The following is a 16129-nucleotide window of genomic DNA, read 5'->3' as shown; positions in this document are numbered from 1 at the left end:
CGTGACCGTTGGACGGGTCAAAGTCATATTAGTGTTACCGCCCCCTCATCACACCTACCATCGTCGTCTTCTCCTCATCTGTTCCAGCTTTTTTCTTTTCTTTTTTTTATTTTTTCATTTTATAATTGTTACATCAAATCATAAGATTCATGTGTCAAATTATACTTTTTTTTTGGATAATTATAGTTGCTTCTTCTGTTTATTCATTTTCTTTTTTTTCTATTTTAATGGTCAATTTAAGATGATCATTTTAGTAGTATGCGGATGGTTATTTTAAATTTTATATAGATAATTATTTTGACTGGATTGGGTTTAGTTATATATAATTAAAATATGTTGGATGTTCAATTCATTATGTAAGCAGATGATTATTTTTATTTTTAAATAAATGGTTATTTTTACTAAAAGTGAGTGGCGTGTGGCAAGCCAAGCAATAAAAGTGAAGTGGGATGATTATTGATGAAGGTGGAGGTGGCTGCCGGTTGAAAAAGAATTGAGTATTGGAGTGAAATGTTTTGGTACATTAGAATTTTAGATAGTTATTTTTTTGAAATAATTAATTGGATTTTTGAAAAATTAAAATTTGAGGTGAAATAACTAGATGAGAATTTTTGAATTTAGGATAATATGTGGAAGAGTTTTTATTATTTATTTTTATTGGGTTAAATAACTAGCCAATTGTATACATTATCAAGATTTTTTCTTGTCTCTAACAAAATTCTTTATTTATTACAATTTGAATTGGATCAGTTTGTATCTAATTCAAATTTAAAATTTTATATTTAAAAAGTTATTTTTCTAAAATTAAATTAAAATATTTATAATTTTTTATTTTATTGTTTATCTCATTTATACTAATTACAAAAAATTTAACATTTTAGAAAATAAATTAATAATTTAAAATTCTTAAATTATAAAATTTTAAAATTTAAAATTTAGGTGATATAAAATTTTAAAATTTAAAATTTAGATAATACATGAAGTATTTGCAACTGAACATCACCTATGTTGCAATTTTTAAATTAAAAAAATTTAAAATTTTATTACATCAGGTATTTCCCTCAATATTTCTTAAAAAAAAAAACAATCTATACACACATATATACATACGCTATATATATAGCCATATAAAAATTCATGCTAAATATGTAGGCAATAAAAAAATATATATGTAGGCAATAAAATTCATGCCAAATGGGCCCTAACTAATTGGAAGGATAAGACAGGAGACAAAAGGTGGAGTACACAACTTTCCCCACATGTAATATTAGAATAATATTTTTCTTCAAAATAAAATAGGTTTGGCTCATGATCGAGTATCCGGGAAAAAAATTACAAGGAGAAAAAATAATTAAAACTAAAAATTTTAAAAAATTTTAATATATTTAATATATATACTAAAAATTTAAAACAAATGTATTATTTTCATATATTCATTGGCAAAAAAAAAATATATTCATTAGAAAAATAAAATAAAACAAGGTTTTGTAATTTGGTGATAAAGCAAGGCCTTTTTTCCTCTTTATGTTTTCAGTTACATAGCATGGATGAATTGCATGGTGGAACAAGTCTCCATTCATTCTCCCTCAATGAGTATATAAACCTTGGTTGGTAGTTGGAATTGCATAAGAACAAGATATGGATATATATTAAATTCCCACTAAGATTCTTATTATTGCTTACCTTTAAGGCACATTTAGAAGTGGTGGAAACTGGGAAGTGCTATCTATATAGCAACAATAATAATATTAAATATTAATATATATAGCTTGTTGCTAGCTTCATTCATCATTCACATATAGATGATGGAATGGAAGAAATGTTATTTGGATGTGATATTAGTGCCATTAGGGTTTCTATTAACCATTGGTTACCATTTTTGGCTTTGGTACAGTGTTAGGACTCATCCACATACAACTATTATTGGCATCAATGCCAGTGCCAGAAGGAATTGGGTTGCTGCTATCATGAAGGTATTTCATTAGTTTTTCCATATTTTATTTAGTATTTAGCATAAAGAATTTTATAGTCATTTAATCATATTTTTTTTAGATGACTTTTTAATTTTTACATATATGGTAAGAGTGAAAAATAATTATTTTTATTTATGTCACAATATCTAATTATATTTAATTAAATAATATATGTATAATATTATATCAAAATTAAATTCAACTTATTATTAAGTCTAAATTTAACAAACTAAATATTGACCCAGATTCAATAAATATTTATGATAAAAGCTTGCTTAGGACTCAAATATTTAAGTTGTTAGTTGTTACTAATTATGTTTTCTTTCATTAAAGTTATATTTAGAAGTCTATGAAGTATAGACATTTCGTTTAATTACTATGTTTACATGTTGGATACATGTTGAATACTATACTCGTCCAATATGCATATTTTTTTGTGTCAAATCGTGTCTTAATAAAAAATAAAAATTACTTTTCTGAACATGTTTAAACATATATCTAAAGAATCTTGCTAGAGAGCCAATGGAATATTTGTAGGATAATAAATATCTCATGTCATAAAACCACTCATCCCAAAAACTTAAGCTAATTTTGGAGTTCAATAAGGATCGAACTCTTAACCTTTCGGATTTAGAATTCTGATACCATGTCATGAAACCACTCATCCCAAAAAGTTAAGCTGATAAGAAAATGCATCACTAATGATAATATCTCTAATACAGAATCGGACATTCTTAAACTTCTATTATACATATTGTACAAATACCATGCATTGATTTTCTATACTTCCTCATATCTAAATATCACCAAGTATTTGTGTGTTCAACTTTATTATTAATTTATATTCTTGAAATAAATTTAAAAATGGTATATATTATTTATTAAAATAAAAAATATTTTATATAATTAAAAAAATATTTAAAATAATTAAAATATTAATTTATATTTTAATATTAATAAAATATTAAACTTTTTTAAAATTTATGTGTCTACGTACATCATATTTTATGTCGTGTCAAACCGTATTCTATTTCTGTATTAATATCCATACTTCATATATAGGTTTGTAACTGGTTTTAATTACTTATATAACCGTTTTTTTATCTATTTATATAATTTTTGGGATGATTCGTATACTCGAGTTCAGTTAGTATTATTTTTTTTCTTAAAATTATATGCACGTCATGTGTGTTGCAAGTAATAAGCTTATTCTTAGCATTTACAGTATCGTTTAAGTAACTCCTTTCCTCATCTATTTTTTTAGGTGTTATAACTCCATTTTTTATTTTATATATACTTATAATTTTTCTTGATATTTGATGCCCTCGTCAATTTTGATCACATTTCTAATATAATCTTAACAAATGGAATTAGAATATGAAATTGACTTTTTTTTTTTCTGAGAATAAGAATGGAATTAAATCAGGACCAATGCAAAAAAAGGGTGGGAAAGAATGGAATAACAAAGTAAAAGTATGTACAAGGATTCTATTGGATTAGCATCAATAGCATTTCATTCGTATATTACAAATAAAAAGTATTCTTTTTCCACTTGCATTTTCTTAATTTATTCTTTGATCCCACCAGATAAAATGTTATGCTGGTTACTAAGTAATAAGAAAAAGGTAAGTGAACATTTATTTTAAAGTTAAAATATATATTCTAAGAGTTTTTTTGTTTAGGAATATTATGTTTACAAATATTATACCCGAATGTTATTAAAAATAAAACTTGTTTGATTGGTGCCAAAAATGGTTGAAAATGGTTTTTAATATATATTTTCAATAATAAATTAAAATACATTTATTTTATTTTATTTTATATATTTCTGAGGATAGATTATTAATTTTCAAAATAACCTCAATATCCATATATAAAAAAGGGTGAGCTCTTTGACAAGAAACATAATTGTTAAGGATGTAATATTAATTTATTTCTTCGACATAGTACGTAATATCAAATACCCACCTTTTGTATAGGAATAAATTTTTTGTTTCAGAAAAAATATTATTCCTAAGAATCAGATTTTAAAATTTTAAACAAATATGAGAATAATAAAATTTTTAAACAATTTCTAAGAATAAATTGAAATTACCTGAAACAAACGCCATTAAAACATTGATTAGGTGAATATACAGTCCAATATGTATGAAGCTACTGTGCTAGACCTAAATGATGAGCATGCAAATCCATACATTAATATTGACAATATTTAAAAAAAAAAAATTGTGAAGCATTTACTTAATATAAAAACAAAAAATCTAATATAATTATAAAACCAATTTGGTGAAATTTCATATACAATTGTATTTATGTAAAGTTGATAGTTGAGAATCATTCTATTAATTCCGCATTTTGACTAACAAATTTGATTGTGATTTTGATATGAATAATTCTTTTTTTAGGACAATGATAAAAAGAATATTTTGGCCGTTCAATCACTTCGGAACACAATCATGGGGTCAACTCTAATGGCCACAACTTCCATTCTCCTCTCCTCTGGGCTCGCCGCCGTAATAAGCAGCACTTACAGCATAAAAAAACCGCTAGATGACGCCCTCTACGGCGGACACGGAGAATTTATGGTGGCGTTGAAATACGTGACGCTTCTCATCTTCTTCCTTTTCTCGTTCTTTTGTCACTCGCTGTCGATCCGGTTCATCAATCAAGTCAACATTCTAATTAATACACCAGAAGATGAAATGTCATTAGTGACCCTGGATTATGTTAATGAAATATTAGAGAAAGGGTTTGTGTTGAACACTGTGGGGAATAGGATTTTCTATGCGGCACTTCCTCTATTGCTTTGGATATTTGGACCTGTTTTGGTGTTCTTGTGTTCTATTACTATGGTTCCTGTGCTTTATAACCTTGACTTTGTGGTCAATAGTGGAAAGGGAAAGTTCAATAATAACAATGGGACTAGGGATTTTGCATGAATTAATTAATTGAATAACATAAGGTTTATTATTGTTGCATAAAGTTTTATTTTGGTGATTAATTAGAAGCATGTGTTTGTGCGTGTCCATTGTTGTATCAAGCAATCTTTATTAGCAAAGGTTTTGATTGTGCTTAAAATGTGATTATGTGGGGTAATTATATATGTTATTTGTACAACTTACTAGGAACCTTGTCTATAATGAAAAACAAAATAGTGTAACTTCTATTATTAATAATTGAAAGTAATATATAAATTGCACCCAAAAAGAAAAGCAAGAAATACGTAAAAATGAGAGAGAAAACAAATGGAAAGTCGTTGCGCAAATTGTGAATTGTACAAAATAAATATCACTAGCAAATTAGCAAGAAGCCTCACAAACAATTTCTATTTTTTTAGACCTGGAATAATAGTTTGACAAAAACTATATATTAAGATATATACTCCAATCTTTCAATTAAGTAAATATTCAACTATCTCAGAGAGAAAAAATGCTAAAATTTGCATGTTGATCAGTTATCCATATATCAATTAAACCTATGTTTTGATGATATGAGCTTTTTTTTTTTGACCGAACATAACACAAAAAAAAGATCTAAGAAAAAGAATAGCACTCTTTTCTAATAATAATGTCTAAATTATTAGGGAGCGGCAACCACTTTAGGTACACCTGTTTGTTTAAAATAGTAGTCTTAGCCATTAAATCAGTCGCTCTGTTTGCTGTGCCCTGGATGAGCATTAAAGTAGCTATCCGATTGCGCTGGACCATATCTTTGATTTTGTCAAGCAGATCAGAGTCATTCCTAATTATGCTGGTTGTGTCTCGCGAAACAAGAAGAAACACATCAAGATTATCAGTTTCACATATGACCTATTTGCTCTCGCAATCCCAAGTCATAACAAGCCCTCTCCAAATAGCATAAAACTCACAACAGAGAACACTAGAAAGAGGTATACTGGCAAAACAACCTTTTATCCAAATTCCCATGCTGTCTCTAATAATACACCCAAAGTTAGCTAAATTCTCATTTTCAAAAATGCTTGCATCGCAGTTCACTTTACAGACATTCATTGGAGGTGGTTCCCAGTTATATTGTAAAGAGGAAGGAATAATATGTTTTTGGGTGGTAACGACATTGGAGAAATCTCGAGTAGCATGCATGTTTAAACAAGTGAACAATTTTCTCCTTACTCCATGGATCATCTTGATGGAAGATGTCATTATTCCTATCCCTCCAAATTCACCAAAAGGCCGCTGCAAAGAGAAACTCATTTTTGTTGAGGTTAGAACGAATCTAAGACACAAAATCCAAATTAGAGCCACAGCGGTCATTCCCAAGTTTAAGATAATCCAAATCTGACGAATTTTTTGGCAAGTCCTAAAGCAATGGTTAATATCCTCTAGAACAAGATAATATCTCTAATAAAAATCAGAAGTAGCAAGACCTCTTTGAAACCGATAACTAGGTATGAAAACTCTGTTGTTGAGGCAAAGTCAGAGCAGACACTTTATCTTCTCCGGTATTCTCAAGCGCCAAAGTCAAAGCCAATTTTCATTATCATTCTAGCCAAATTTCTTCTTCAATAGCCATTCATACCCGCTTTTAGTCGAATAGGTGAGACTATTTGAGTTTGTCGAAAACCAACCTGTTTTATCTCCTGCCTGCTTGATAGGATCAAAGAGCATCAAATCAAGTTTAACTTCTTCCGGAATCATTGTGCAAAGAATATCCCACCGCCAATGTACATGATACCAGACATCTTCTAACTTCAAGTGAGAATCAGAAATGTGCACAAAAGGAACCAAAGGAGCTAGCATTCCACATGGTCTCCAAACATGATACCAAAATGATTGAGACATCCTGCCTATACACCAATCAAAACTATCACGAAGCTTTTCTATTGTCTTATAAATTGCTCGCCAAGTGCTTGAAATATTATTAGAAAAATTGGGTGAAAAGCAAGAACTCCCAAATAAATATTTTGCCAACATAATTCTTACCCAAAACTTATCTTTATTATGCAGTAATTGCCAAACAAGCTTTCCTAATAAAGAAAAATTTACACATTGAATGTTGATGCGGAATTTATAACCCACACTTACTAACCGGCAAGTGCACCGGGTCGTACCAAGTAATATCTTACGTGAGTAAGGGTCGATCCCACGAGAATTGATGGATCAAGCAACAATAGCATTTGATAGAATTAGTTAGGCAAGCGGAAAAGAATGTTGGAAGTTCAAAAGCATTAAACAGTAATGTTAGACTTTCAGAAAGCAAAAGCAGCAATGAGTTGGGAATAAAATATGTAGAAAATAGTTAAGGCTTCAGAGTTATCTATTTTTCCGGATTAACTTTTCTTACTAACTATTTTAATTATGTAGGATTTAATTTATGGCAAACTATATGTGACTAGACCCTAATTCCTTAGACCTTCTTAGTCTCCTCTAAAATTCATTAACTGCCAATTCCTTGGTCAATTAATTCCAATTAGAGGGTAAAAATCAATTTTCAGTTTTCATGCCACAAAAACTCTAATTACCCAAAAATAAGGGGATTATATGTCACGTATCCCCTTAAATCCAAATAATTAAAATTTAGGAGAATATGTTTTCAAGCTATTGTTCAAGTATAGAGCTTTTCCAAGTTATACAAGAACTCAAATATAAATAGGGGCATACTTCCGTTCCACCCAAATTCATAATATAAAGAACGAAAACAATTCTTAAATATAAATCCAAAACATAAATTAAAATAGAAAAAGTAATAAAATCAATCCATACAAATAGACAGAGCTCCTAACCTTAACAATAGAAGATTAGTGGCTCATGGTTCAGAATAGAAAATAAATAAGGGTTCAGGTAACAAAATGTATTCCCAATGATGGGATCCAATCCCCCCAATGGAGTCTCTCTAATAGAAGAGAAGTCTCCCCTTTTTATAACTAATCCTAATTAATTTAAAATCTAATTATCTAAAAATAAAAATAATATCTTTTCCTAAAAGATAAGATTTGAATTTAAATTTGAATTAATTAACAGATCTTCAGTTGATGGGTGGGGACCACTTGCTTTGTCCATTCTGCAGCTTCTAATCTGTAATTTCTGGGCTGGAAAGTAGGTCAAAATAGCCCAGAATTTGCCTCCAGCGTTTTTCTGTATTTTCTGCACGTGGCGCATGTCACGCGGACGCGTCAGGCACGCGATCGCGTCGATGATCTTTTCTGCGAGTCACGCGGACGCGTCAGTCACGCGGACGCGTCAGTCACGCGGACGCGTCAGTCACGCGGACGCGTCATTTGTGCAAATTCCAGTCCACGCATTTGCGTCAGGCACGTGATCGCGTCATTACGCTTTCCTCCATTCCGCGCGATCGCGTGAGCCATGCGTCCGCGTCGGTCTTCGCTGGTCATCTCTTTGGTTTCTTCTTTTTCTCTGCAGAAACTTCATCAAATCCCTCCTAATGCTACCTAAAATAAATAAAATTGCACAAAACTCAAAATAGCATCCATAGTGGCTAAAATATAATTAATTCTTAATTAAACTCAACAAATTAAGTGCAAATTCACTAGGAAAAGATAGATAAGATGCTCACGCATCACAACACTAAACTTAAACTGTTGCTTGTCCTCAAGCAACCAAAACTAATATAAGCTTAGGATGTGAATTTGCATGAGAATGAGAGTTCAATTAAGCTCATGTATCTTTTTATAGTGGGGTTTATAACTATAATCCTGAATAGTTTTTGGCATCTCACTCTCCTTTAAATCAGAAGGATGTCATTGTCATTCGGAATTAGAATCCGGATAATATTATGAATTCTCTGATTTTTATATTTCAGTTTAATCCTTGAACACAGCAAAATTTACTTTAATTTATTTTTCTTTGGTGCTTTGCACCTTGAGCCTAGCCGTGACTTTAAATGTTTTGTCTCAAGAGTTACTTGACACAGAAACACCACAAGCACTTAACTGGGGAACTCTCTTTGAGTTCTGATTTTTCTTTTAATTACTCCCAGACAGTGGTGCTCAAAGCCTTTGGTATACTCTGTTAAACACACTTGGTCTCGACTCTAAGTGTTCTGTCTCAAGGATTACTTGACACAATCACACCACAAGCATATGACTAGGAAAACAACTCTTTGAGCTTTTAATCATGTCCGACCTCCCTAGTCATTGATGCTAAGAGCCTTGGACCTTGCTTTTATTATTATTTATTTATTTATATAATGATTTTTTTTTCAAGGAAATTTTTTTTATTTCAGAGAAGTCATAATAATTCTCTAAATTCCTGTTCCTTATATATCAACATCCCTTTATTCAAATTCAAATATACACTGTTCATATCATGCATTCAAAAATCACAGAAAATACCACCACATTTATGTAAATAAGACTATTCTTAAAATTAACTCAATTTCTCATGCAATACATCACTTCTTTCTCTTTTCTTTTTGGATTCAAGTTCAGTGAGTGGTACATGAAACATCTTTTCAGCATTAAAGAAATTAAAAAAAAAAACTAGTCCTAGAATTCTAACTAATAAAAGATCATGCAACAAACAAAGCAAAATAGCAGAAAGCCAGAACATAACATAGAAAAAAGAGGGGAGGAATAAAAATGAAAGGAACTCAACCACCTTAGTTATCCTAGCGGTCGCTTTATTCTTCAGGTTGTGCTCCTCCGTGAAGATGATTCGCCTCCCTTTTGTGCCAGAAAACCAATAAGCGCAGCGTCCAACAACACCAAACTTAAAGGTTTGCTTGTCCTCAAGCAAATAAGAACTGAAAATAGAAGAGACAAATATTATGAGGAGAGAAAAATAAAAGGATAAAAGAATAAGAGAGAATTAGGATTGGGAGAGAGGGAGAGAAAGAAAACTGGGCGACGAACTAGTGTGGCGCAAGCGACGCAAACGCGTGGAGCACGCGGTCGCGTGGGTCGCGCATTCTTCTTAATGACGCGTTAGCATCAGGCACGCGTTCGCGTGACTTGTATTTTGTGTAATTCGCGCGAAGCCAGCAGTGTTCCCGCGCGACTTTCTGTTCGCATGGCTTGGGATGCCTATTTTCATACGACGCGATCGCGTCGGTCACGCTAACGCGTGGATGACCATTTGTGCAATCGACGCGATCGCATCGGTCACGCGTCCGCGTGACCAATTCCGTGCGTTTAGCACAACTCTCTGCCCAAACACTCTTTTACGTCGATTTCGCAGGCCACGCGTCTGCGTCAGTGACGCGGCCGCGTGGATGGCGAAACAATCACAAGCGATGCGAACGCGTGGGGCACGCGATCGCGTGGGCTTGTTTGTGCGAAAGGCTCCATTCTCGCGCCACTCTCGCGCAACTCTCTATCAAATTTATTTTTCACACACATCCATCTGACGCGAACGCGTCAACGACGCTTTCGCGTCGTGTGTGCATTTTTTTTTGAAATATAGCTTGAGGTGTTCGGTTCCTGAGATAGGATAGCTGCATGGTCAGAATATTAGAAAGAACTTAATAAAAATTAAATAAGAAAACTACTACTACGAAAAACAACTAAAACTGAAAAGAAATGATCATACCACGGTGGGTTGTCTCCCACCAAGCACTTTTAGTTAAAGTCCTTAAGTTGGACATGTGGTGAGCTCCTTGTCATGGTGGCTTGTGCTTGTACTGATCCAGGAATCTCCACCAATGTTTGTAATTCCAATGGCTACCAGGATCCCAAGTCAGGCGCATAACGCCTTTGAACAAGCTGAAGCAAGTGACAAAGTCCCAAGAGTGTTGATTGTGGGAATGAATTCCAGGGTTCCAGACCTTGCTTTTACACCCGTCTTCTTATGTATCACCATTGTTCCCACCGGATGGCAAGCAATCTGAATTTTCACAGAGACATCCAAGCAACCTTCTAGACCCATTCAAATTAGCTCTACACCAATCCTTGCACTTTAATTTGGAGCATGCAACCATACTGAACCTTGCTTGACATCTCTTGCCACTAACCATCTTCCTCTTATTCTTAATGCCACAAAGAGCTCTAAGTTGACCATCCGTCTCCAGTAGCCCATATTCAAGTGGGAAAGGAAAGGTTAAGGGTAGGAATTTTACCCACTTGAATGTTGTATTGGATGGTGATGGCTTTGGGAGAAGTCTTGTAAGCTCCACTCTCTTGTGTTCTTCTTTGAATTCTTCTACCTCTTTGTAAGCTTCCTCAATTTCAACCTCTTCCTCTTGGTAGCTTTTTTCTAATGCAATCTCTTCTTCATTACTTACCAAGGGTATTGGAGGTTGTGCATCTTCCTCTTCTTCTAATTGCTTGCTTATTTGGCTCATTTGCACTTCCAAGTTTTTAATGGAGGCTCTGGTTTCCTGCATAAAACTTTCCAAGATTGCTTCCAAATTATTGTTCTGTTGGGGCTGAGAAGACTGAAACTGGTGGTTATTAAAATTATTCTGTGGAAAACCAGCTTGAGAATTATGATTAAAATTTTGTGGCCTCTAAGGTTGCTCTCTCCACCCAAAATTTGAGTGTTGGGTGTTGATAGCTGGGACTTGCATGCCACTCATCTGTTGAGTAAGTAGACTTAATTGCTGAGTCATAAGCTTGTTCTGGGTAAGGATAGCATTAAGGGTTTCTACTTCCATAACACTCTTCTTCTGAGAAGTCTCAATATCTGATGGTGGCTCTTGATATGGGTAGAAAGATGATGGTTCTTGATAGTTGGAACATGGAGCATTGAAGTTTCTTTGGTTTTGGCTTTGCCAACCAAAATTTTGATAGTTCCTCCATCCACCATAATATGAATCACTACTCGGGTGTAAGTAGTAACCTATGTGATTTCTCTCCATTATTTTTCCTCAGCACAAAACACCAAACAGGATTAAATGCACCATGTGGTTAACAAACAAGCAAAGAAGAAAGAGCATAAAGAAGATTTAAACTCAATAGCCAAGGGAACACCAAACTTAATTTCAGCAATAAATAAAAAAAATATTGGTGCTATTTATTTAATTTTTTTTTAAATTTTAAAATTTAATTAAATATTTTTTTTAGAAAAAAAATGAAAGAAAACGAACAGGGTAAAACGAAGAAGAAAAAAAAATTAACGTAAAAAAAAGGAAAAAGAAAATTGAAAGAAAAAATAAATAAAAAATAAAAGAAAAACGAAACAGGGGAGGGGGTTGCTAACGAAAAAAAAGAAAATAAGGAAAAATTGAAAATTTTTTTTAATAAAATTAAAAATATTTTTTTTGAAAATATTTAAAACAAAATTTAAATAAAATTAAAATAAAAACGCCTAATCTAAGCAGTCAAACAACTAATAGTTGTCAATCACAATCAATCCCCGGCAACGGCGCCAAAAATTTGATGCGGAATTTATAATCCACACTTACTAACTAGCAAGTGCACCGGGTCGTACCAAGTGATACCTTACGTGAGTAAGGGTCGATCCCACGAGGATTGATGGATCAAGCAACAATAGCGTTTGATAGAATTAGTTAGGCAAGCGGAAAAGGATGTTGGAAGTTCAAAAGCATTAAACAGTAATGTTAGACTTTCAGAAAGCAAAAGTAGCAATGAATTGGGAATAAAATATGTAGAAAATAGTTAAGGCTTCAGAGTTATCTATTTTTCCGGATTAACTTTTCTTACTAACTATTTTAATTATGTAGGATTTAATTTATGGCAAACTATATGTGACTAGACCCTAATTCCTTAGACCTTCTTAGTCTCCTCTAAAATTCATTAACTGCCAATTCCTTGGTCAATTAATTCCAATTAGAGGGTAAAAATCAATTTTCAGTTTTCATGCCACAAAAACTCTAATTACCCAAAAATAAGGGGATTATATGTCACGTATCCCCTTAAATCCAAATAATTAAAATTTAGGTGAATTTGTTTTCAAGCTATTGTTCAAGTATAGAGCTTTTCCAAGTTATACAAGAACTCAAATAGAAAGAGGGGCATACTTCCGTTCCACCCAAATTCATAATATAAAGAACGAAAACAGTTCTTAAATATAAATCCAAAACATAAATTAAAATAGAAAAAGTAATAAAATCAATCCATACAAATAGACATAGCTCCTAACCTTAACAATGGAAGATTAGTGGCTCATGGTTCAGAATAGAAAATAAATAAGGGTTCAGGTAACAAAATGTATTCCCAATGATGGGATCCAATCCCCCCAATGGAGTCTCTCTAATAGAAGAGAAGTCTCCCATTTTTATAACTAATCCTAATTAATTTAAAATCTAATTATCTAAAAATAAAAATAATATCTTTTCCTAAAAGATAAGATTTGAATTTAAATTTGAATTAATTAACAGATCTTCAGTTGATGGGTGGGGACCACTTGCTTTGTCCATTCTGCAGCTTCTAATCTGTATTTTCTGGGCTGGAAAGTGGGTCAAAATAGCCCAGAATTTGCCTCCAGCGTTTTTCTGTATTTTCTGCACGTGGCGCATGTCACGCGGACGCGTCAGGCACGCGATCGCGTCGATGATCTTTTCTGCAAGTCATGCGGACGCGTCATTTGTGCAAATTCCAGTCCACGCGTTTGCGTCAGGCACGCGATCGCGTCATTGCGCTTTCCTCCATTCCGCGCGGTCGCGTGAGCCATGCGTCCGCGTCGGTCTTCGCTGGTCATCTCTTTGGTTTCTTCTTTTTCTCTGCAGAAACTTCATCAAATCCCTCCGAATGCTACCTAAAATAAATAAAATTGCACAAAACTCAAAATAGCATCCATAGTGGCTAAAATATAATTAATTCTTAATTAAACTCAACAAATTAAGTGCAAATTCACTAGGAAAAGATAGATAAGATGCTCACGCATCAAATGTCTCTAATTTCCAAGCCTCTATATTTTCTTGGAGTAACAACTTTGCTCCACTTGACCAAATTTAAGCAACGCTCCCTTACCCTTCCCTTTCACAAGAATTGTCTAAGCACAGAATCAATCTTTTGACAAACTGAAATGGGAAAAAGAGTCAGTTGCATCTGATAAATAGGAAGAGAAGAAGCAATAGATTTAATTAAGCAAAGTCTGCCTGCTCTGTTAAGGAGCCGACCTTTCCAACTAGCCAGCCTATTCTTGATCTTCTCTAAAGAGTCTAAAAAAATAGACCTAGCAGCTCGAGGATGATTAAGGTTCACCCCCAAGTATTTACCTAGGTCACTAGTAAAAGGAATATGAGAAATATCAGACAACATTTTCTTTCTTCTATTAGAGATTTTCCTAGAACAAATAGCTTTAGATTTTTCAATGTTAACCTTCATACCTGAAGCTTTGCAGAACAACTCCAAGGTGTGCACAACAGTCTGAATTTGATTTTTTTAGCTTTACAAAAAAGGAGGAAGTCATCTGCAAACATCAAGTGAGAAACTCTAGATCCCCCTCTAGAAACAGCCACACCATCCCAAATACCCTTGTCAACTTGTTTGGAAATGAAGCACGTCAATCTCTCCATGCACAAAATAAATAAATAAGTAGAAATCGGATCTACTTGCCTGAGTCCTCTGCGAGGTTGGAAGCTGTCCAATCTATTCTCATTCCAAAGGATGGAAAGATTTGAGGCCTGAACACAATTTATTACAAGCCAAAAAATTAGAGAAGGAAAGCCAAAAGATTCAAGAGTGTGCTCAAGAAAATTCCAATCAATTCTATCATAAGCCTTTTCTAAATCAATCTTAAAAGTCATAACTCCTTTTCTAGACTTTGTCCACTTAAGAAAGTGAAGAACTTCTTGGGCGACAATAATATTATCAGGCGCTCCTCTACCATGAATAAACTCTCACTGAGTTGGGCTAACAATCTCATCCAAAAAAGTCGTAATCTATTAACCAGCACTTTAGTCACTAGCTTATAAATTACATTATGAAGGCTTATTGGTCGAAACTCCTTCAATCTAGTTGGAGGGTCGCACTTAGGGATAAGAACAATCAAAGTTTTCAACAAAGAATGGCTTAACGTCTCCTCTAAGAATGCTTTCTGAACAGTACGACACACTTCATTACCCACCACATCCCAATATTCCTTGAAGAAAAAAACTTGAAAACCATCCGGTTCAGGAGCTTTGAACGAGCTCATATTATCTAGAGCTTTTTTAACCTCCAACATTGTCACTCGTTTAGACAAATTATCACAAACATCTTGGCTAAGAGATGGCATAGGAATTTCTCCCATGCAATTAACCTCAACAGGCTCAGTAGAACAAAAAATATTTTTGAAGAAATGAACAACCTCTTTTTGCAAAACTTCTGGATCATCAGACCAGGACCAATCACTGACCAGCAACCCATGAACCTTGTTAGATTTTCTTCTAAGGATGGTTTGCATATGGAAAAAGCTAGTATTTCTATCGCCATACCGAACCCATTGATCTCTTGACTTCTGGTATCAAAGCATTTCTTCCTGGGCCAACACTAGATTATACTCAACTCTTAATTCTTCCTCTTTGTGCTTCAAAATTGGATCATCGTCAGCTTCTATTTTTTGTTGAATACAATTCAAATAAGCCTCCAATTCTCTCTTTTTAATAAAAATATTGTTGAAGACCGTAGAGTTGAATTCCAACGAAACTTCTTGAACCCCGAGTAGCTTCCTATGAATGCCAAAGTCTGTACTATCCCAAGATTTCTGAACAATGGCCTTGTAATCAGGATGCATTGCCCATGCCGCTTGGAATCTAAAAGGCCGATTTCCTTTCTTGACAGGAAATCCTTGACATCGGATAAGTAGGGGACAATGATCAGAGTGAGAATGGCTGAGAACTTCAACAAAAGCTTTAGGAAAAAGAAGGTGCCATTCTGTAGTACAGCAAGCTCTATCCAATCTCTTTGCAATTTTTTTGTTTCCTTGAATTTTACGAAACCAAGTAAATCATCTTCCAGAGGTTGTCAGATAAAAAAGACCACAAGAATCTAGAGTACTTGCAAAGATACTACTGCGATTCGAATAGAAATTACCCTCCCTTCACCTCATGAATACTCAAAATATCATTAAAATCTCCTACCACAACCCACGGGTCCTGAATGCACAAATCAATATCAAGCAGATGACTCCGTAATTCTACTCTATTAGTGGTTTGAGGGCTGCCATAAACCGTACTGCATATCCATATTCTCCTACCACCATCGTACCAACTCCTTACAGTGCACCCGAGACATCTTATTTGACGCCCCCTTACATTTCAAATAATAATATTTAAATAGTCACAATCCATTAAAATAA

At 33.5% G+C, this 16129-nt stretch overlaps 1 protein-coding gene across 1 annotated transcript; it reads left to right on the top strand.

Annotated features, from left to right (window-relative positions):
* The first annotated feature begins 1684 nt into the window (after positions 1-1684).
* Positions 1685-5042, top strand: LOC130957549 (uncharacterized). Its single transcript, XM_057884395.1, has 2 exons — positions 1685-1973; positions 4379-5042. Exons 1-2 carry the CDS (start codon positions 1803-1805, stop codon positions 4910-4912), a joined length of 705 nt encoding a protein of 234 aa, XP_057740378.1. The 5' UTR covers positions 1685-1802; the 3' UTR covers positions 4913-5042.
* The last annotated feature ends 11087 nt before the right edge of the window (positions 5043-16129 follow it).

Source organism: Arachis stenosperma, chromosome 10 (assembly GCF_014773155.1).
Source record: "Arachis stenosperma cultivar V10309 chromosome 10, arast.V10309.gnm1.PFL2, whole genome shotgun sequence".
Lineage (NCBI taxonomy): Eukaryota > Viridiplantae > Streptophyta > Magnoliopsida > Fabales > Fabaceae > Arachis > Arachis stenosperma.
The sequence above is the reverse complement of the archived record's forward strand: the minus strand, read 5'-3'. Positions and strand labels throughout refer to the sequence as shown.